The 23422-nt window shown below is 40.6% G+C and overlaps 1 protein-coding gene across 1 annotated transcript in view; it reads right to left on the bottom strand.

Annotated features, from left to right (window-relative positions):
* FAT3 (FAT atypical cadherin 3) overlaps window positions 1-23422 on the bottom strand; it is a 211087-nt gene that overhangs the window by 10495 nt on the left and 177170 nt on the right. The window contains exons 21-23 of the mRNA XM_036743967.1: window positions 16608-17076; window positions 2525-2678; window positions 402-1057 (exon numbers count right to left, since the gene is read on the bottom strand). Of these exons, the coding sequence (XP_036599862.1) occupies window positions 402-1057; window positions 2525-2678; window positions 16608-17076 (1279 nt within the window). The remainder of the gene's footprint in view (window positions 1-401; window positions 1058-2524; window positions 2679-16607; window positions 17077-23422) is intronic.

Consider the following 23422-nt stretch of genomic DNA (forward strand, 5'->3'; position numbering starts at 1 on the left):
TGTGACCCACATCAGTGACCTTGAGGCTGTATAGTCTTTACCACCAATGGGCCAGGCACATCCATGGCATCATAATGACGCTCTGGCTTCACCAAAAAAAAAAAAAGATTAAATTATGTTCAGTGTGAAAGTGTAGTTTTTTTGTTTGTTTTTAAGCTAAAAGAAGGCCTGCTGCTAATAGAAAAAAAAAAAACAACTCTGGAGCTGGAACCACAAGACTTAAGTTCAAATTTAGGCTTTGTCATTTATTATCTGTGTGACAATCTCTTAGTGGCTTAACTGTCTGTGAAAGGAAGGGGGTGAACAGATTTCTGAAGTTCTTCCCCTTTTGTGATTCTGTGATTTGGAAGGAAGTTGCCCATCTCCCACAAACACTTCCATCACCGCCAGTTCCCACTCACTCTCTGTTCCTGCATCCCAGACACTTTTCCTGATGGAATCACAATCGGAACGACAAGGAGACACAGCCGGGAGATTGGGAGCCACGCTGCACACCACTACTCCCCGCCTGGCAGTCAATATCCGCGGTGACTCAGGATGAAAAGTGGTCATCTCCTGATGCTCCACACCTAGCCCATCCACAATCTTGTCGAGGTTGTTTCTAGAGTCGCTCTGGAAACAAGGCGTGTAGGCCATGGGGCGCACAGGGACCTGGGGTGGGCCCACCTCCTGGTAGATGTTACGGCTGTCCCCGCCCCCCCTCAGGTTCTTGAACTGAATGCCGTTGCTTTTGTTCAGCAGTGCCGCGGTGGCTGGGTCCTGGACGAGGGTGATATTGTTCCTGGAATAGTTCTTGCGGAAGACTTTCTTGCGGAAGATGATGAACAAGACAATTAAAACAAAGATGACAAAGAGGACCACGGCAATTCCAATCAGTTCTTCCTTTCCAACATAGGAGTGGCCAGCTTGGATGTTGGGAACGACCACCGGCCGGAGCCCACAGTACTGGCCCACATAACCTGGGGTGCAGTTACACAGGAAAGAGCCGAACACATTGACGCAGGAGCCCCCATTCTCACATTCTTCTCTGTCACATTCGTTGATGTCTTCCTCACACCTTGAGGAACATAAGAAAAGAACACCACCCCCAAAATACAGTGACTGTGGGCCAGGACTAAGACACAGTAGAGGCTTTGAACACTAAAGTCGCCCCCTCTCCCTCATCTTTAAAAATTCCCTTTTCCAAACCACTCAAAGAATGGGAAAATCTCTGGAGTAAAAATTTTTTAAAAGTAATTGTGTGAAATTTTTTTCTTTTTTTATGTAATCTGGGCCATATTAATACCCCCCTTGATACAATTCTTAAGCAAACATACAATTCAACTCAACAAACATTTATTAAGCATCTATCACATGGTGCAAGGCACCATGTTAGACTCTAGGCATCTAAAGACAGAAAGGAAACAGTCCCTACTTTCAAGGAGCTTAAAATCTATTAGAAGATATAATATATCCATATTCAGATAAGTGGATTGCTCCTTTTTTAATTTATCAGGATACAAGCCTTCTCCCTTCATTTTACTATTTTGCTCACTTTAGCAAATGTTCTGTATTTATATGAAGGGTTTGATACCCTAAGGTTTTTGGTAAAATCAACATCATATGGTAAAATTTCACTAACAGGGTTCAAATGGGAGAAAGGCCACTCTGAATTAGTAAAGAATTGGAATCGCAGAAATATGAAAAGCAATGTAATTTGATTGCTTTAATTACATTACATACAGCAAATTACACATGGAAATTCAAAGTAGGCCAACAGAGAGCCATCTAGTATATGTCCTTAGGGGGTGTGTTGTAATGACTACAAAAGGATGGTTTATAATTAGAATATAATGTTATGCACATATACATGGATGCTTAAGAATGATCAAGGAGATTTCAAAGTGGTTTATACTTATAATATTAATAATAATAATGCAAACTTTTATATAACTTTGAGGTTTACAAGGCACTTTCTCTACAACAGACTTCTGAGGTAGATGGTGATCTTCATTTTAGAGGTCAATAAACTGAGTCTGAGAGCACCTCAATAACTCGCCATGGTCACACACAATGTCAGAGCTCAGCTGTGAATCAGGTTTCCTGATGCAGATCCAGAGATCTTTCCACTACATCACGCTACCTTAAATACTTTGAGCATCTTATTTCAATCTGGTCATGCTACTCATTTGTACCATCTCTGAAAAAAAATAATTTAAGCTCAACTTCAGCTTTTATCCAAATGGTCACCAAGACCTAATAATTGGGAGTATGAATGAATGAGGAATGACTGTTTTGAGCTGGAATATAGATATCTCAGAGGCTAAGCGGCAAGTTACTCACCCTGCAGAATTGCTGCCAAAATCAAATGAGGTCAGGTATGTAAAGGGTCTTGCCAATCTTACAGACCCATATAAATACCAGCTATGGTTATTCTTGTTGCTAGCAATTTGTAAGCCCTAGAGAATTATACTGCAGGCTATCCTGAGGCATGTCCTGCCATCTAAATAGCTGACAACAGCTGGACCAAGGATGATTCACTTACGTAACTCCAGTAAGCCCAACTTTACAGTTGCAGATGAAGGTGTTTCCTATTGGGTCACAAGACCCCCCATTCCGGCACGGATTTGGGAAGCAGGCTGTAATCTCTGACTCACAATTCCTTCCAGTGAATTGTGAGAGACAGGTACATTGATAGCCTGGGGAAACAAAAGACCAGAACATTCCATGAACACAACTGTGCAAACTCAGAGGCTGTGTTATTTCTAACGTTTTCTCTCTAGTAATTACCCCAAAACAGTATAAGATTTTTTGGGGGTGGGGGGGCAAGTACAGTAGAGTGAGAGGGTAAAGGGGAGGGGGCTTGTTCATTTGCTCTTTTTTATATGTTGCTTTTGCAAAGACCTTTCCCTTCATGGAAATTTAGAATTTTGGAACTGGGACCGTTGTGATGAGTTAGTCCATTCCATTTAAAAGGTGGCAAAACTGAAGCTCAGACAAGTTAAATGATTTTCCCTAGGTCACTCAGCTAGTTAGTGGCAGAGCTGAGATAAACAGTAAACTTGGGAGTCAGAAGACCTAGGTTTAAATCTCATCTATACCTATTACTAACTATGCAGCATTGGGGAAAGGAGAAAGGAAGGGAATGAACATTTCTACAGTGCCTACTATATTCCAGGCACTGTGTTAAACACATTGGGATTTACAATTCTTACCTGTAAAATAGAGATTATAATACCTACCCTGCCTTCTCTATAGGTTGGTTGTAAGGACCAGAGAAAATGATAAATGTAAACACTATACAGAAACACAGGCTTTTATTAGTCTAATCTACCTCAGGGGATGACTGGCATTCATCTGCAGTTTAAATGATTTGTCTAGGTTTGCTGGGGTTATCGAAGGCTTAGAAGAAGTAGTATGAGATAATTCTAGAAAGGTAAATAATACAATTAAATAATTGGAGAGACTCACTACTCAAGACTGGGTTGTACTGGTTTAGTAGAAATGGTGATTTAGGGCCACCAATCAAATAGCTAAAGGCTCACTTTATAGAAGGAGGAAAAATAATAATAGAATTCATCTGGAAGGATGAAAGGTCAAGAATCCAGGAAAATAATGAAGGTGGTAATGGAGGGGCCCCAAAAGTACCTGATTTCAAACTATATTATAAAGCAGTAACCACTGAGACCAGCTAAAAAGTAGAAGTGAATTAGTGAAACAAGCCCAGAAACAACTGAACAAAGTAAAGTAGCTCAGTGTTCAGTAAATCCAAAAATGGAAACTATAATAGGGGGAAAATGCAATAAGAAACACTGGGAAAACTCAATAGCAATTTATAATCGCATCTTGCATCACATAACGAATATGACTTAAATATAACAGGTCATATCATAATAAATTTTAGAAGATGATGGGAAGTTAAATGTTAGATCTATGATCAAGGGCAGAATCCTTAGGCAAACAAGGAAGAGAAGTGGATCAGGAAAAAGAGAAGAGACAATTTTATTACAGAAAATTAAAAACTTTCGCATAAATGAAATGAATTAGAAAATGAAAATCTTTGCATCTTTGGCAAAAGTCTGATATTTAGTATGTATAAGGAATTGAAACAAATATATAAAAATAAGATTGTTTTCAATCAATGAGTGATCAAAAGAAATAAATACATTTTCAAAAGAAATGTAAACTGTTAGCAACTCTCTCTATATACATACATATATACATACATACATAAATATAGCTACAAACAAAACAAATACTTTGCTCATTGGGGAATGGCTGGACAAATTGTGGTATGAATGTAATGAGACATTACTTTATCATAAGAAAGAATCACTATGAGGAAGGACATCAACTTAACCTAGGAAGACTTGCATGAACTGATTCAGAGTGAAGAAAGCAGAACCAGGATAACTATACACATTGATTACAATCATGTGAATGAAAGTAACACAAAATAGCAGCTGAATTCAGATTAATTGCAATGATCAATCTTGGTTCCAGAGAACAGACGATGAAACACTACTCTCTCTTTAGTTAGAAAGGTGGGAGGCTAAGGGGCAGAATATTGCTTAGGCTGTCAGATGTGCTGGCTTGTTGGTCAGCTTTACTCACGTTTTTCCTTGTTATAATGAAAGTTCAAGGGGGTAGTTAGGTGGCGCAGTGGATAGAGCCCTGAACCTAGGGTCAAGAAGACTTGGGTTCAAATCTGCCCTCAGATACTCACCAGCTTGTGACCCTGGGAGAGTCACTTAACCTCTGTTTTCCCAATTTTCTCAGCGGTAAAATGGGGATTAAAAATAGCACCTACCTGCCTGGCATTTGTGGTTGTGAGGATCAAATGAGAAGAGATTAGTATTTAGTATGGTGCCTGGCATATAGTAAGCATTATGTAAATGTGAGTTATTGTTATTATTGTATCAGGAAATGGCAGGGCTATAAAGTCCAAAGAGCATCAACAAACTATTATAAATAAACAAACAAAATTAGAAGGTAAAGTGAACTTTCTGATTGTTCTAAATGATGGAAGGAAGAGTGGTATGTGCTATGCAAACTTCATAAAGAGTCAGTTAATTACAACCTACATGACCTATCATTGTCTTGACAACTGAGAATAAACATTCAGATAAGAAATACCCAAAAGGTGGCCTCATGGTATTTGACTGGTGGTATAGATATGGAATTACAGAATTATATCATACCCAGAAGCCTTTATGGTTTGGAGTAAGTAGTACAAAGTATATTGGGGCTAAGAATTAGGAGGTCTGGGTTCCAGAGTTGTTTTTTATAATATTTCATTCCATGACCTTGAAAAATCATTTAACCTCTATGTACTTTAGATTCCTCACCTATAAAATGAAGATGGTGGACTGGATGATTTCTTTGTGACTTTGTGACTGCAGGACTGCAGACTCCACTGCAACTAATGAACAGTCTTAGATGAGGAAACACACAGGGGACAGAGAAAATCATTTCCTGCTGGTGGATCAGAGAAGGTTTCTCTGCATCATCCCAGAGGTGATATTAAGCTGGACTTTAAAGGGCATGTAGGAATTCAACAGGCAAAGAGCTGGAAAGGGAAGGCATTCTAGGCAGAGGGGGGACAGTGTGAGCAAACAAAGCCAAGGAGGCAGGGTGTTCAGTGGCCACAGAAGGAGTTCTACTGGAATAAATGTGCTTGGGAGGAGTTACATGAGATAAAACTGGAAAGGTAGAGTACTTCCAGTTTAAAGAAAGTCTTGAATGCTGGACTGGAGAATCTGAACTTTATTTGCTTTTTGATGGATTGTGCTCGCTTCTTAATGCCACATTTTATTTTTTAATGATATTTAATTTTTTCCCAGTCACTTTAAAAGACAATTTTTTTACATTCAGTTTTACAAAATTTTGATGAACTTTATTTTCAAGGCAACATACACATGTATGTATGTATATATGTGTATATATTGACACATACAAACATGTATAGAGACACAAATACGTATATAAAGACAGACATATAGACCTATATAGACAGACTATATATAGACATACATAAAGTGACTTTATTTATATGGCAACATATATATGCACACACACCTATATGTATATATAGACACCTAGTAACCACAATTAAAATAAGATCAAATGAGAAAATATATATATAAAATTATTTGCAAACCTTTAGGCGCTACTATTTTATACTGCTATCTCTTATTAGCATTAGTATCATCATAATGCTATGTTGCTTCTTTTTATAAAGGAAAACAAAAACAAAGAGAGAAGGTCTTCTTGTTCGGCTGTTTAACTAGAAGAATCCAGACATCATGAAGCGAAATGAGTAGTCCCCCAAAATCTACATTCTCCTACTCAGTAGTAGAAAACTCAGCTGCATGGCCACCATGGCTTCCCTGCCTGGTGTGGCTCTACAGCCACCTTGCTCCCAGTGTCAGAAGGAAGGTGCCACCATTCTGCCCTGACAGTGACGAGCTACATTTGCTGTTTGCTCAGCTTTTCCTTAGTTGCTCATCACAGATCTCCAGGGAAGTGAATTAGCTAATTCCCTCAGCTCACAGTAGCCTGGGCTGAAAGGCAAGGAGATGAGATGCCCCAACCTGGGCAATCCACGTGGGGGCTAAATAAACATTAAATAACAACGCTGATAAGAAAAACCAGCAAGGTTGTTCCGCGTTATTCCCAGGTGCCACAATATGTCAATATGAAACACCAGAACAGGAAAAAGAATGTCAAGAGATGCTCAGGCTTTATTTGACTACAGCTAGTTCATTCCTCCTTTGTAAATACAAAGCAGAAATATGACTGAGAGAAGCCCTACCTTTCTCATGGAATGAAGGGGCGTAAGGGGATGGGGGGAGTATCGAAAGCGGGAATACTCTGAACATGCAGTCCTTACTAATTACTGTTAGGGTTGAGGTTAATGGGACAAAAAGTGTTTCCTGAGCTTGTTTCTTTGAATTCTGACAAAATGAGAAGCATACTTCTCAAACCCCTACCTTAAAAAAAAAGTCACGCTTGCAAAGCTTCCATTTAGAAGAGAGGCAGGTGTCTGTGAAAATCTGTGCCTGTGTAGACCCTTTCTTTGTGTAAAGAAAACATTTTCAAAATCTATAAAATGCCATAATATTCCTGCATGGGGTAGGATCAGCAACGTTCTGGCAGATAAGGATACAGAGACAATCAGGACAACTTATCTGTCTTTCTTCCAAGTCATCAGCAGTTTCTTTGGTTTGATTTATTTAGGTTGTAGCTTCAAACCTCTATTTGATTTTGTCAGGCTAGGAAATGGTTGAATCATTTTGGGAATGTCTGGTTGTCTTGATCCACACACACACACATACACTCTCTCTCTCTCTCTCTCTCTCTCTCTCTCTGCCACAAAAATGGAAAAAAATGCCAAATGTAACTAATATTTTGGTTCTAAAAATGGCATCAACTAAGGCATTTGCTGAAAAAAAAATCCCAACATCTTATATCAATAAATGCTTCCGGGATGGACAGGGGCCATCCTGAGAAAAATCTCAGAGGTAAACTAGGTTTTCTCATACACCAAATAGTGGAAAGCTACAGATTCTCCCCCTTTAATTTTAGGCTGAATGTCAAGGGGAAAAAAGCCCCTCCTGTCAGTGAGACTATTAATTAGTCTTCTAAGGAAAGTGGTTGCAGAATTATCACTTGGGACATGGAACACAAGTCTGGATAAAACAGACAGTGTGCCCAGGGAACAAACTCACACTGACACAGATGACCTCATGATTCGTTAGGCCATTTCAACTTTTAATTACTCTTATTTTTTTCCCTTGTTTCTTTTCAAACACAAAGAGGGACTAAATTCAAAAGCCGTGTAAACCCTACAAAATGAAAACGTGGTAAAAAGAGATATGGAACTTTCTCTGTGTGTGCTAACTGGCTCACTCCTCACATAACACAAATGGGGCCTGGCCTCCAACCGTTGATTGAGCAATTGGAAGCTGTCTGTGAAATGTGAGAGAACTAAGATGAGGAGCACTTGTGTCCTCAATTTCTAGCATGTTCTTCTGAAAAAAAGTATGTATATAATACATGTATATACACAATTTGCAATATATATATGTATCATATATATGTATACATGCCTATGTTCTAGAATGTATAAAGTATTTGAGTTTTGTCTGCTAATGGCCTTACTAATACTTGAGACTTTTCTAACATATGAAGAATTCATTTAGTCCATTAGAAGAAAGTCACCCTAAAAACTCAGTGTCTTCTTTGTATTATTGGAAACTACAGTGTGCAGTCAATCTATAGCTAGTCCTTTGTCAGTCAAGCTGTCTTTTTCTTATAAGTCATTATTATCATGTAATGGGACCAAGTTCCTGTACTGAGTCTCATCTGTCCTTCCATTTTTATTGCTAATTTTAAAAAATAATGCAGAGAGGTAAGATGGTTGTCAAGGGTGCATCTAGGGCCCTGATCTCTTACATGGCTGGGAACACAGATATGCATACCCATGCTAACCCATGCATACCCAAGCTTCATTTGGGGAAGTATTTTTCTTTCAAGGCCTGTGTAGAGACCAAGACCTGTTCTTTTAAAGAACCTGATAGGTTTCATGGATCTCATATGAGAAGTGCCAACATTCAGCTATGGGTAAATGGGAAAACCTTACTCTTATCATCTAGCAGGGGAACAGGGATGCAATGTACTCAACACTGCCCAGAAAATGGGTGAGTGGGAAAATCTTATTCCTATCTTCTAGCAGAGGAAGTGGGATGCAACGTATTCAACATCACCCAGAAAATTCTGGCTTAGCAGGCAACAAACTTAAATCTTTTAAAACAGCTGATATTTACAATACACATAAGGTTTGTAGAATGCTTCACAGATATTTGAGTGACCCTGTGAGGTTAATGCCATCAACACTTCTGTTTTACAGATGAGGCAACTGAGGCTCAGATATGGTGAGTGATTTATCCACAATCACAAAACTAGTAAGTGTTTGAAGTGGGCTTTACACCTAGACTTTCCTGATTCTAATTCTAGTTCCCTAGCCACTATGTCGAACTGCTCCCCAAATAAGTGAATACTACATCTGACTTTTAATTCAGTACTCTAATGAGAAAACCATATTTCTTCCTCCACCTGCTTTACCAACTCTCCCTGGATTTTATCAGCTACCATGACTCCAAGCATTACATTTATCAAGATAAATGTGGGGAAATTTGTAGATTTGCTCAGGTTTAGTACAGTCTGGGGACAGGAAGTAGAATCAAGGTGAAAACTCAACAATTTCTTAAAAACCAAAACCCCTTCCCAAATACTCAAAAATATTTATAGCAGCAATTTCTAGCAATAGGAAAGAACTGGAAGAAAAATCATCGCTGATTAGTTGTGGAGTGACTGAACAAACTGGTATGTGAACGTAATGGAATGCCATCGTATCCTACAAAATGATGAATGCGAAGAAGTTGGAGAAACTTGGCGAGGCTGATATGAACTGATACAGAACAAAGTCAGGAGGACCAGAAGAACAACTGATATGACAACCACAGCGATGTAAAGGAAAACTACACTAAAAGATTTCAGGACTCCGATCAAGGCAGTGACCAGTCATGATTGCAGAAGCCTTGGTGGTGAAGCATTGGCAGTGTGGTGGTAGATGACAGGTAATGAGTACATTTTCAGATGTGGCCAATGTGTTTATCTATTTTTTTTTGCTTTACTGTACTTGTAACAATGCTTTTTCATTCATCTATCCATCTATCTATCTATCCATCCATCCATCCATCCATCCATCCATTCTTTGCAGAAGTAGAACATTATAGTATTGTTAACAAAAAAGGAGCATTAATATAACCAAAAAAGATAAAAGACTACCAAATCCACCCACATGTTTCATCCATTGCTGAACAGCATGAATTAGGCATCCAGTCTCATGCATAGCTGACCTAGAGTCTGTTTCTTTCATTGGGACTGCCTTACTGTGCCCCCTTGCCAAACTGCAGCCTCACCACAGATCCTTTCTCCATTCTTAGGGAGACAATTGAGTCAGGGTAAGACAGAGGAGTGGGAGACTGAGGTCTCCTTGTTCAGACCCCTGCCAGGGCTCTGCTGAACAGCACGCTCCCTGGCAGTGGGGACAGGAAGGCAGAGGTCACTCTGGCTATGAGCCATTTCTCTGCCACAGTGGTTGCTGCTATTTTCAGCTCATGTTTATGCAACACGTATCATTTTGAGGTTCTGCTCAGAAGGAGCTTTCCCTCTGTGGCTGATGCAAAGGGCCATATTTATGTTCTTATTACAAGCCAGCTTTCTGGGATCTGGCTGCTGCTGCTTCATATGTGTCCTGCGGCTAGCTGCTGGGACAACTAGACTTATAAGCACTGGTCAAACTTGCTGAGTGCCTCATTCCAAGGTTATATACACAGCCTTCTAGCTTCTCCACTCTACATGCCAAAGGCTTGATTTTAGGCCTGTGGGGTGGTGGCACGGGGGGAGCAGCTCCTTAAAAAACAATCGTGTCCTACTTATAGTTCATTTTTAAGAACCCAATACTGTCCCAGAGCAACATTCTGTAAGAAATGTTGATTGAGGGGCAGTATGTTCTAATAACAGGGCAGGATAAGGCGAGTTTCCTAACATTCCTTAGATGCACAAAGGCTGGGGAAGGGTTGGAGATATATATCAACCATTTAAGTACTCTGGATTCTGGAGGAATAAGCAATGTAATATTGGAAACAATATTAAAACTTAGAACAGAGAATTCTCGTGAATATTGCCACATTTCTAGGTCTCTCACCTTATTTCTTCCTGCTGAGACTTCTTATTTAAATGATATTTAAATATATACGCAGGCTCCTACTTTTGATTTAGTAGGACAAGGATTCCTCTCTTCCAATCAGCTCCTTGGAGCCCCTTCAGGAAATTACTAGAGGATTTTTCTCTTTCTTTCTTAGAAAGAGGTCTCTCCTATTGTTCTTTTACCTCTTCCCGTTTTACCTCTAGCTAATATCAAACAAGAATTCTGTTTTATCTTAAGTCACCATGCAATTATATAGCCATGTACCCATGGGTCTGAATTAAGGAATGAGTTGCCGGCTGCTTTTTCAGCGCACAACACTGGGAAATGTTCTTGGGCTTATTTTAATGTATTTGCTGACAGGCTGTGCATGCTTAGCAGAAAGTCTCCACTGTAAAAGAACGGATAAAAGCTTGAATATGGCCCCTTTATCTTCTCTCTTCGAGGGAGACAGGAAGCGTGCTACAAACTGGAATGGCTTCAAGAGAAACTCTCTCCTTGGGTTCTGTGTTTGGCATTTACCCCCTTCCTACCTTTCCGGTCTCCTCACACTTTACTCCCCTCTGATCCAGCCACACTGGCCTGGGGGTGGCGCTTTACACACAAGATTCCACCTCCCAGTTCTGTGTAGATGGATGCCATGCCACTGAGGCTTGCTCTGCTCTCGTCTACTTCTTAGTCTTTCTGGCTTCTTTCAAGACTCAGCTGAAAGCTGACTCTCAGCAGGAGATCTCTCCTGGCTCCTCCAATTATTAATACCTTCTCCTCTGATATTACCTTCCATTTGCTCAGTAACTATCTTGTCTGGGCCTAGTTATTATATGTTGTCTGTCCCATCAGAATATAAGCTGTTTTTACTTGATTTGTAGCCTTGATGAGTGTCTGGTATAGAGTAAACAACTAAAAATGGCTGTAGACTGTGGACTGTGCTGGAAGGAAAGTCTATAGTCCTGTAACAGGATTTACAGCTGAAAGAGACAGTGGAGGTCATCTAAGGATCATCACCCTAGAGGTGAAAGAAACCTCAGCGGCCATCTAGTCCAATCCCTTCATTTTACCTATGAGAGCAAGAGTTCTTAATCTGGGGTCCATGATTAAAAAAAAAAGCATTTTGATAGTTGCATTTCAATATAACTGGTTTCCTCTGCAATTATATATGTTTTACTTTATGCATTTACAAACACAATTCTGAGAAAGGGTCTATAGGATTCACCAGACTATTTGTCCTCTCCTTCTCCCTCTCCTTCTCCTCTCCAAAGGCAGGTAAATTTTGATGGCCAAAAGCTCCCTAGTTGACTTGGGGTTTACTGGCTAGATTTCTTTCTCAAAGAACAACCCTTAAACCCAATTCACTCGGAGCTCATAGATCAGACAACAATAGGTCCTTGCCCAAACAGCACTTAATGGCTATTTTTGGGCCCTCCTGGCTCAGAGTGAATATAAATACTGTTTCTCTTTTGACTGAGGACCCCTAAGGGTCTTCCCCTCCCAGATTGATTCTTTTTTTATTAAAGGGGCCATCCCTTGACTCACTTCTTAAAGAGGCCTATTCACTGAATGGGGTGTTATCTCCCTCAAAGTGAGAACCTGAAAAGACCTTAGCTTCAAAGTGCCAGGGTCTCCCATTGCACCCTGGGCCATCTCCAGTCATCCTGATGAATATCTGGTCACTGGACGCAGATGGCTCTGGAGGAGAAAGTGAGGCTGGTGACCTTGCATACCTCATTCAAATCAAAGTCAACTCCAAGTCTTGTCACCATCTCCCTGATGTCATGGTCGTCTTCGAGAACGAAGGACAAACACACTGCAAAGGGGTCCTTAACTCACAAACAGTTCAGGTGCCCTGGCTTACAGAGATCCTGCTGCTTGCCTAATGATGCAATGATGAGGAAGCAGGGCTGGGATTCAAACCTGCGCTGCTGCTTCTCTATCACTGGGAGTTTGCTCCGATCGGGAGCATGGCTGGAGGTTGGTCAGAACCAAGGTTACCAGGCTGTGCTTGGGAATTATTCTGGATGGGCAGATGCTACACACAAAAAACATGGGAAATAAAGGCCACGTGGGATACGTGGCAAGAGGGTGATTCTTTTCTTAGACTGAGAGCACAGAAAGGGGGAGTGACGACAATAACAATTAACATTTACGTAGCCCTTACGATGTTTTGGACGTTGTGCTTTATAATTATCATCTCACTTGAGCCTCACAACAACCCTGGGAGGTGGGTGCTGTTATTATCTCCATTTTACACATGAGGAAACTGAGGCAAGCAGAGGTGAGAAGTGACTTGCCCCGTGTCAGAGGCTGGCTCTGAACTCGAGTCTTCCTGAGTCCAGGCCCACTTCTATCCACTGTACCACCTAGCTGAAGTTCTGCCCTTAGGAGAAAGTCAGTTTTCTAGTGCAGAGAGAAGACAAGACCCTGATAGAGTTACATCTGATCCTCTAAAGAGAAGTCTGCCTTCTGATGATGTTATGATGAGCTCCCCTGCATGGGGTATGGGGAGGCTAGGGTGGAACTGGAGCTTGAGTGAAGCGGTCCAGAGGCAAGATTAGGAGTCCTGGGAATCAGCACAACAGGGAAGATGAAAGCAATTTACTTTAGGAAATGGTAGAAATTTAAAGGTAGCTAGGTTATGTAAACAGAGTGTTGGACTTGGGAGTGAGGGAGACCTGAATTTGAATTCTGTCTTAAAAGCTGGCTAGCTGTGTGGTGCAGGGAGAGTCACCCAATCTCTCTTTCCCTCATGTTCCTCAACTGTAAAATACGGTTAATAAGACCATTGTGGTACCGGGTAGATACACACACACACGGGTCAGTGGATAAAGCACTGGGCCTGTAGTCAGAAAGACCTGACTTCAAGTCCTACTTCAGACACTTACTGGCTGTGTGACCCTGGTCAAGTCTTAACCCTGTATGCCTCAGTTTCCTCATCTGAGAAGAAAATGGCAAACTGCTCCAGTATCTCTGCCAAGAAAACCCCACAGGGGTCACAAAAGGTCAGACACGACTGAGACGATTTCTATAAATGTTGCCTATTTATTATTATTATGCTTTCTACTAAGAGGCAATATGGCGCGGTGTAAATCTGTCGGTACCAAGAGTGAGAACAAGCCACTTAAGATCACAGCTTTAGAGACGGAAGGGATTGTAGAAGCCCTCTAGTCACGCCCCCTCATTTTAAAGATGAGGAAACCAGAGAAAAACACAGATCTCATTCAAGCCCCTTCACTTCATAGATGAAGAAACTGAGCTTTGGGGAAGTTACAGGTTGAAGACATCAGTGGCCAAATGGGAACCCAGGTCCTTTGACTCCAATAGCACTGCCCTGTGATTAGACCACGGTCACAAGGATAGTAAGTAGAAGGGTCAGGATTTGAACCCAGCTCTTCTGACTCCAAATCCAGCACAATGTTCAGTCCCGAGGATGCCAATCCAAGCTCCTTATTGGCAAAAATGAAGGGGTTAGCCTTAAATGACCTCAAGGGTTCCTCCTGGCTCTACGATGCTTTAATCTGACATGCTATCAAAGGAATAATTAAAATATCAGTAAACTGCATATTTTGATTGATTATAATCAGCAACCTACGCTGAAATGGCCTTCACCGATCACTTATCATCTAGACGAAAAGCTCAGTAACAATACTGCAAGAAAATGATAAAAAATATAAGGCTAAGAGGAGAGTTCAAGGTTTTTAGCCTCCTCACTATTACTTTTTTTTTTAAAGGAAACCCACTGTGGGTTGTGGTAGCAATGCCAGCAAATACAATGTCCTGCCATCGCTGAAAGTATATTACAATTTGTGGTTGTGTAACTAGCATTTGACATGGAGTGGAGTTCTATTTCAACCCAATTTAATTATACGCTCCTTTTATATACCGTAGATGGCTCACACTAGCAGAATTGTTTTGCCTGGTGAAAAACTGGCCATGACTTGTCATAATGGGCTGGTTTATAGAACTACTGAAGTATAGTTAGTGCCCATCATTTGGGAATTATGGCACTATAACAACCCTTTATTTACATATACTGCTGAGACAGTAAAAATGGCAAATAGATTTCTTAAACTGAGACAGCAGAAATATCCCCCTAGGGTATTTGGCCCTCATTGTGGCAGTAACATATGCAAGTCTAAATAACTTTGGTGTCTGTATTTCTGCAGTGCATCATCTCGTAGACACTTTATACCAGTCTAATAATAAGATGGACTCTAAATTGGGAGTTAGGCTTGCTGAGTATTCGATTGTAATACACACTGTGGAGGCTGTAAGTGATTTGTGAGAAAGGTTTAAATTTACTAATCACATAGCTGTGGAGTGATCCTGCGGATGGGCTGGAGGAAAATCAATGGCGGAGCTACTCCCATGCCCAGCTGCCTTGGAGAAGAATGGATGCTTGACTTAGTTTACAGTTAAGTCAGCTGCCTCATCCGAGGAAGATCAAGCAGTTGTTTCATCTTTATTCTCTGGGACTGCAATAATCTCAGTGTCTTCCTCAAAACAAACAAAGAAACAAACTACCAGTGTTTTGTCGCTACCCCTCCATCCCAGATTATTTCCCTCCCCCTTGTTGGTGTCTTTCTTAGTTGAGAGAGAAAGACAGAGAGGGACAGAGAGAGATGGACAGAGATAGAGACGCAGAGACAGAAAGAGACAAAAAGACAGACAGACAAAAAGACAGAGAGACAGAGAGAGAGAGAGAGAGACAGAGACACAGAGAGATAGAAAAAGAGAGAAACAAAAAGACAGAGAGTCAAAAGGACGGAGAGAAAGAGAGCGAGAGAGAAAGAGAGAGAGTGAGAGAGAGAGAGAAATCATATGCTTATTGAGACTGTTCTATTTGTCCTTAGACTTCATGTAAAACGTTCTTTCCCCAGGCCTGGCTTTCTACTACATTATTCATTTATCATTACTGTTATCTCCATCCACACGTTTCACCTGACAAAAGTAACATCGGTGCTAAGCCTATTTTCCCTCTTATTTTTGATATCCAGGTTAGCTATATTCATTTCTGTCTCTTCTCTCCTGCTCAGCTTTTATTAATATTCTACCTCAAAGAAAGTAGTTAGAACTGGAAGGGACCCTAGAGGACAGCCAGTCAACACTCTTATTTTATTAGAACTGAGGACAACAAAGGCCAAATAAGATAACTGATTTGTCTTGGGTCCCTCAGATGGTAAGAGGCAGAGCTGGGATTTGAACTCAGGTCCTCTAATGCCAAACCCACTGCTCTTTTCACTATGACGTGCTTTAACCTTGGTTCATAATTTTGTGGGTATGATTATGGCCTTCCTTACTAAAGCAATTCCTTCATTGTTGATGTGGACAGCAGCAGTAAATACAAAAAAGGGATGTCATTGGTTCAAATCTGGTTCTGCCATTATGTGATTGCAGGCTTTCATTTCTAGATGGCTTCTAAAGTTCCTTCTAATTCTAAATCTATGATCCTATAAAGTCACTAACTATATAAATGGTCTAGAAGAGTACCCAAGGAAGATAGTGACTGCTTAGCTTTTCCCCTTTGCTTCTTACCTTTAATGCTACAAATAGATCTTGGACAGGCTGAGCTGAGTTCTCCCATAATTGTAAAGCTCTTGGTTCCTATATAAATAGGATTCAAGAGCCCTGCAGGAATCTGGGGTTTGTATATTCCTCCCTTTGTTGAATACTAGCGTTGGTTATTAACACATGGCACTCTGCCACTCACTGAAGAAGCCAGCAAGCTCCAGATGACTGGCGCCATCTAAAGAGGCACATTTCTAACAGGGTCCCAACATGAAAGGGGTCTGTGGCTCAGCTGCCACTGACTGAATGGGAAAAGGGGGAGGGGAGCTGGGCTGCAGGCAGAGGCACTTACCGCCAGATGGCAGGCCGGCACAGCTCCCTCCATTCTGGCAGGGATTCCGTTCGCAGGCATCGGGGTACAGGACACATCCCAGCTTCAGCTCCGTGAGGCCCACCACCTCTGCAAAGCTGCTACGTTTGTTCTGCAGGGGCAGCTCGTTGTTATTCAGGACCACAGAATCCAGGCAGCCCTGGAAGCCGCTTAGGACCTGCGTGACCCTCTTGTCTGTCAGGCTGCGGATGTTGTCCACCTGCACCAGGGCGCCGAAGTAGATGGCACTCTCTGGGCCAGGAGTCTGGAAGTAGAGGGGGGCCTTGCGGCGTTCCACGTAGCTGTCGTCCAGCGACAAGCTCGTGAAATTCTGATTGAGTTCTAAGAAGACTGAGTGCCAATTCCCATCATTCACCGCCCGGCCAGAGATGCCCAAGATGCCAGGACCCGTGCCACAGTCCAATTGGAACCACAGTTTGCTGTCTACAATCTGGAAGAAGGAGAAAAAAAGAGGAAGTGTATTAACACTCATCTCAAAGTATACTTGTACATATGCATTTTCCTGCTGAGCCCAGGCTCTTCAAAAGAAAACTGCAGAATATTGTTTAGACATGATAATAATAATTAAAAACAATGAAACTGGTATAACTAGATGTTTTTTTTCCTTTAAAAAATCCCCTTCTCTTCAACGCAGGCTTGCCCTTTCACTGTCCTCTTCCTTCCCCTCATACCACCTCCCTCCCCTCCCAGTTAGTAATTAGTTACAGCCACAGTTATAGAAACGCAATTAAATTTAATGGTATTTACAGTCCTTGGGATAATGCATTCCTAAAACTCAAAGCAATGCTTCCTTTATGTACAATGAGAGTTTATTCCCTCTAGTAATCTAGGACTGAACCAGTCCAGTGGAAGAATGGCTGGTTCTTGAATTTCCATCTCACACTTATTACCTGTGTAATAATAACACCTGTGTAATTGGGCATGTTAGTCAACTTTCCTGGGCCTCCGTAAAATGAGGGGGCCAGACTCAGATGGTCTCTCAGGTTCCTTCAGGCTCTAGAGCAATGACTGGATGATCTATTTAATCTGTTTCAATGCAATCCATCTCAGGTGCTAAAAGTACCAGTCATGGATTGATTTCTATGAACTCCTCTGGCAAGCAGGGAGGGAGTACCTCTACAGGGGGAAAAATAGGAAATGCTAAAGATCGTAGGATCATAGACCTAGAAGGAACCTCAGAGCTATCTAATCCAACCCTTGCAAAGTGGGTAGAGCGCTGGACCTGGAGTCAGAAAGACCTGAATTTGAATTCAGCCTCCATCACATACACGCTATATGACCTTAAGTGGGTTTAACCTTGGTTTACCTCAGCTTCCTCATCTGTAAGACGGGGATAATAACAGCCCCTACCTCCCAGGGTTATTGTGAGGATAGAATAAGATAACTGTAAAGAGCTTAGCAGAGTTCCTGGCACAAAGAAAGCGCTATATAGATGTTAGCCATTATCATTTATAGACGAGGAAACTGAAACTCAGAGAGGATGTCAAGGTCATACAGGTAGTAACAGAAACAGGATTTGAATCATGAAGGTGTAACGAATGCCCGCATAGTTACAGCTGGAAGGAACCTCAGAATCTACCTAGTCCAACTTCCTCATTTTTTTCAGATTAGGAAACTGAGGCCCAGAGAAATTAAATCACCCGCCCAAGGTCATATACATAGCAAATAACAGAAGCAGGATTGGAATCTTAGTTCCGCTAACTCTAGAGCTGCCAGTCTTTCCACAGGCAAGGTGAGAATTCAAGGCTTCCTAAAATTCAGACGGACAGATATCACAGACACAGATCCCTATTTACATATATATTGTCATATTCCTCAAAGACGTTTATTTTCCCTCCAAATACTGCTGCTGCCATTGGTTTTAGGAGATCACTCAGTAGCTGTATTATTCTATAACTATATTATCACTATAATATAGTTATAAATATAATATGATATGATACGATACGATATAATATAATATAATATAATATAATATAATATAATATAATATAATATAATATAATATAATATAATATAATATAATATAATATAGTGTATCAGGGTCAGATATTTTCAACAACAGATTCTATCTAGTCCTCGGAAGGCCTCCTAGTCACACCTGTCCCCATCTGGGTTGTTGCCTACAATGGGACAACACAATAAGCTGCTTGTTTTGTATGATTTTACTATTACACTGAGTGCCTCATCAGGGAAGTCTGAAACAAAGACCTGGATGGTGGGGTCTGGTATAAAGGAAATATTCTCATCTTGCAGACCTCTAGTCCTGCCTCCATTATGGCTCCCACGGCCACTGTCTGGGGAAGTAACCCTTGTGGAGATGTGACCTCTGCAGATGCTGTGGCTGCAAACAGATCGGTAACCATGGCTATTGAAGACTCAGAAGGGAAAATTTTGACCACCAGAGTACTTGGCCTTGTCAGTTCTCAGAAAAGAAGATGGTCTTATCAACAGAAATATCACAAAAGTCCCATCACCACCCGCAACTAAACCACCACACTAAAGACCACCTGGCCATTCCATCTAACTTGCAGCTGACACCTTTTACATGTTATATTCCCCAAAATATTAGAACGTGAGCTGCTTCAGAGCATTAATATTTAAGCTAAAAGTGACTTATTTAAACAAGGGGAAACTGAGTCCAATTGTTTTAAGCACTGCTCTAATTCTGCGTGGCACAGTTTTCATTTTTATAGGTTTAAAGGGGAGGGTAATGGATTATGTAAGAACGGGAGAAGTATCAAGGATTTTATAAATTTTTTGTAGTTCTCATGTTTACATTCTCAAACTGTGATATCTATGTATTACATTGTAAAACATTTTCCTTCATCAGAGTCTTTGTGAATTATAATTTTGTGGGGTGGCTAGGTGGCGCGGTGAGTAGAGCACCGGCCCTGAAGTCGGGAGGACCTGAGTTCAAATATGGCCTCAGACACTTGATACACTTACTAACTGTGTGACCTTGGGCAAATCACTTAACCCCAATTGCCCTGCCTTCTCCACCCCCCCCCCAAAAAAAGAATGTGCTTTTGTATATATTCTCATTGTCAATGTGACTCCAGCATAGAGTGGATTTTGTTCTTCCTCTTCAGGAGACTGTCTTGCTTTTCTATTTGTATCCTCAGTGTGTTGCATGTGTTAAGTGCTTAATAAATGACCTTTTATCTCTTCATTGAAGAGGAACGTTAAACTCAAAATTAAAGTGTGTACTCCTGAAGGAGGATTCTGATTACTCATTAGAATATAAGCTCCTTGACGGCAGGGGCTGTCTTTATTTGTTTCTTTTTTTCTTCCTTCCTTCCTATATGGATTCCCAATGCTTAGGACAATCTGGCATATAAGGAGGGCTTAATAAATGCTTGTTGACCGGACTCATGCTGGCTGAAGGTGATCTTGGGTTTCTGAGAGCCATGTAAGCTCTGGAAGGTGCTAACAAGCTGGAAAGACTTTCGAGTACAGATCCTGTGATAGAATTCATATGTCTATTGCTGTAGGACTAGCCTCGCTATATTTATTGAAGCTCTCCAATGAGATAATACATAAAGCACTGTACAATTCTTAAAATGCTATGTAAATGCTAGCTATTATGATTATCATGATTATAATTATTAGAGTGGAGAGTTGGCCTTTACCCTCTGACACCGCCTTACAACTCTGCGAGTGTGTGAAAGCCACCGTCCTAACCTTTGTTGACAATTCTGTAGGAGCACCCCATGTGAAAACCAGAGATTAAACTACGAGTGGAAAGTCGACCGGTTCATTTGGAATCACTGAGCATTTCTTTTACAGGGTCCAAGCTTCAGCATTCTTCATACTTTTCTTTAAAAAAGAAAAAAAACACACCAAAAAAACCCCCCTCATTTCAGGTCATTAACAGTAAGGGCCATATAAATGTCAGTGGAATACAGAGTAATACACTGAGAGAGTCTTACTAAAATGTGTCTTATTCATGATAGACCTGTCAGGGATTATTAGAGCCCCACTTATTCTCTCAGACTATTTTTTTATCTATGCTTCAACATGTTCCACAGACCATTAGTTCTTTGGGACTTTCTCCTTGACTCCTTTGTTGCAGTCTTGCTGCTGCTCCTATCATATACATAGTACAAACGTATGTGCTACATAAAGTCATATACGTGAAAATCTTTGTGGACTTAATACGCTTTGAGAATTTAAGTATCTAATGAATGAATGCTTTGTAATCTTGTGTAAATTCTGTAGCTTCTCTGAGTCCAGGATTCTTTAGCTGCATGGAGGAGAAAACTACAATAACTTATTTTTTACAAGGATATTGCTGTACACGGATAACGTTAAGCTCTACCACACAAGGCAATACATGTACACACACATGGCTCTCAAACATCCGAATTAAAAAGAGACAAATACATATAGTAGGAGTGTTTACTTTCCTCTCCAAGAAATTTTAAGTATAATAAATGGGTGTTGGCTGCATAATTTTTTTGGTTCAGTGAAATGAACTGAATGAATATTGTAAATCACACCAGAATACATGCTTGGCCATGACTCTTGGATAATGTCCATATCTGTATATCAATGTAAGGAATAAAATGATCCTTTGGGGACTTCCTCCCTCTTGCACAGTCCATCTGCTGTTACATGCTATGGCTTTAATATAGTGCCTACCAATCTATGAGGGAAGGGAAGAGGAAGGAGGGTGAATATTTGGTTCGTGCTGTTACATTTTATGGCGACTTTTATCAAAAAAGATGAACAGAATTAAGATTTCACCAATTCCAAACTCCTCTCACACTTGGTTTGATGTTGAAGCCACAATCTCATTCAAGAGAACTGAAGCAATATTAATATACATAAAATGATAGAGATCACTGAGCACAAAGTAACATAACGTTTTTCTACATTTATTGAATGGGAAGGGAGCTACAGCACATCAGCACATCCTTATTTTTAAAGTTTTACTTTATTTTGAAATTTTAATTTTAAAATTTTACTTTATTCTATTTTTTGAAAATAATATTCATTTTGAATTAAATAATTGCTTATATTTATACTATGTTTTAAGGTTTGTAAAGTCTTTTTCACACCATCGTTTCATTTGACTTTAAAAATTGTTGGGTAGGGCCTTGGAAATTATATACCTTTTTAGGAGGGTAACATAACAGAATGTCGTCCCTAAGCTTTCTCTCACCAAAACTTTTTAACCCTTTTCCATTTCAAATGTAGGTGATTAATGCAAAAAGAAACAAAATATTGGTTGCTCTTTAGAAGTCTGATCAATCCTGGAGAAATATGATCTAACATTATTTCACTTTACTACCTTTAAAACAGGCCAGATCCCAAATAAACCACCTTTTTACAATGATAAAGTGTCCCATTAGTCAGTGGACAAGCTGTTACAACTGAAGTTCAGACATGAATGAAACGCTTTATTACTGAATACAATGTTACTGTAATTGGTATGCTACTGTGGGTGGGGGTGGGCAGAAGTTAGGGATAAGCAATTTGTTCAGTGGAATTTATTATTTATAGACTCAGCGTGATAAAATATTTAGAGTCTTTGAGTTGCTTGAAATCAGTCATGATTTCCAGGCAGCAGCCTGGATTCCAAAGGCCCAGAGTCTCAGAGTCATTACACTGGAGCTAAAAGAAATCACATCGTAGGCAAAGGCAAATTTTAATAAAAATTAAACTTATGGCAGAAAGAATTAACCTTTCTTGTCACGGTGTTCAATGCTGCCAGGAAGACTATATATAAAAGAGTGGGGATTGACTACAGATGTCCTCCCTGCCCCCGCCTCCCCCAGCCTTATAGGCATGACTGGAAGAAGACAGAAAAGATGAAGCTTTTAATCAGAATCATGCAATCAGAACTATCCCCAAATGCAATGGGTGGCCACCATAGGGGAGTCTTTCCTCAACTCTAAAGGCCTTTTAAGCAGAAGCTGGTCTAACTCTCATTTGAGGTTGCTGATAGTTTAGGTTGGGACTGCACTAGAGTCTTCCTTGTCTTGTGGATAGACACTGCGAGTTGTAAGAACTGGTGTTTTAAAGCCTGGTTTAAAGTTGCTTTAAATGTATACAGTTGGTACATTCCCAAACAAACCCAAACCCAATCTCACCTACCCACCACACAGGTCCTCCCCAACCACCCTCAGCTCACAATAATCTCCCCATCCTCCAACTTTTTATACCTTTTTATTACCTATACTTTTAATTTGGCATTTATCTTAGGTTGCCTTGCAATGTTACTTAACTTTTCATAATTCCACCTACAGTTAGCCTACTTGTCTATTACATATCTTGGCTTCTTAGCCATTCCCCATACCCAGCACTCCATCTACTGTCTCCTTGACTGAGTCTGGAAGGCAATCCCGGCAGACTTTTGCATTTTAGAATCCATAGCTTCCTTTAAGGCTCAGTTCAGGTACCACCTCTTACGGGAAGCCTTTCCTATCTCCCTCAGTTGTTAGTTTTCTCCCTCCTTAAACGATCTGAGTTTTACTTATCCGTATACATGTTATATCCCTCGGTAGAATGGAAGGTCCCTGAAGACAAGAACCATGTCTTTTTTAAGGATTCCCAGTAACTAGCACAGCGCTTGGCATATTTTTGTTACTGTTCAGTTGTTTCAGTAGTATCTGACTCTTTGTGACCCCATTTGGGGTTTTCTTGACAAAGACACTGGAGTGGTTTGCCATTTCCCTCTCCCGCTCATTTCAGAGATGAGGAAACTGAGGCAGACAGGGTTAAATGACCTGCCCAGGGTCACACAGCTAATAAGTATCTAAGGCCAAATT

Source organism: Trichosurus vulpecula, chromosome 2 (genome assembly GCF_011100635.1).
Source record: "Trichosurus vulpecula isolate mTriVul1 chromosome 2, mTriVul1.pri, whole genome shotgun sequence".
NCBI lineage: Eukaryota > Metazoa > Chordata > Mammalia > Diprotodontia > Phalangeridae > Trichosurus > Trichosurus vulpecula.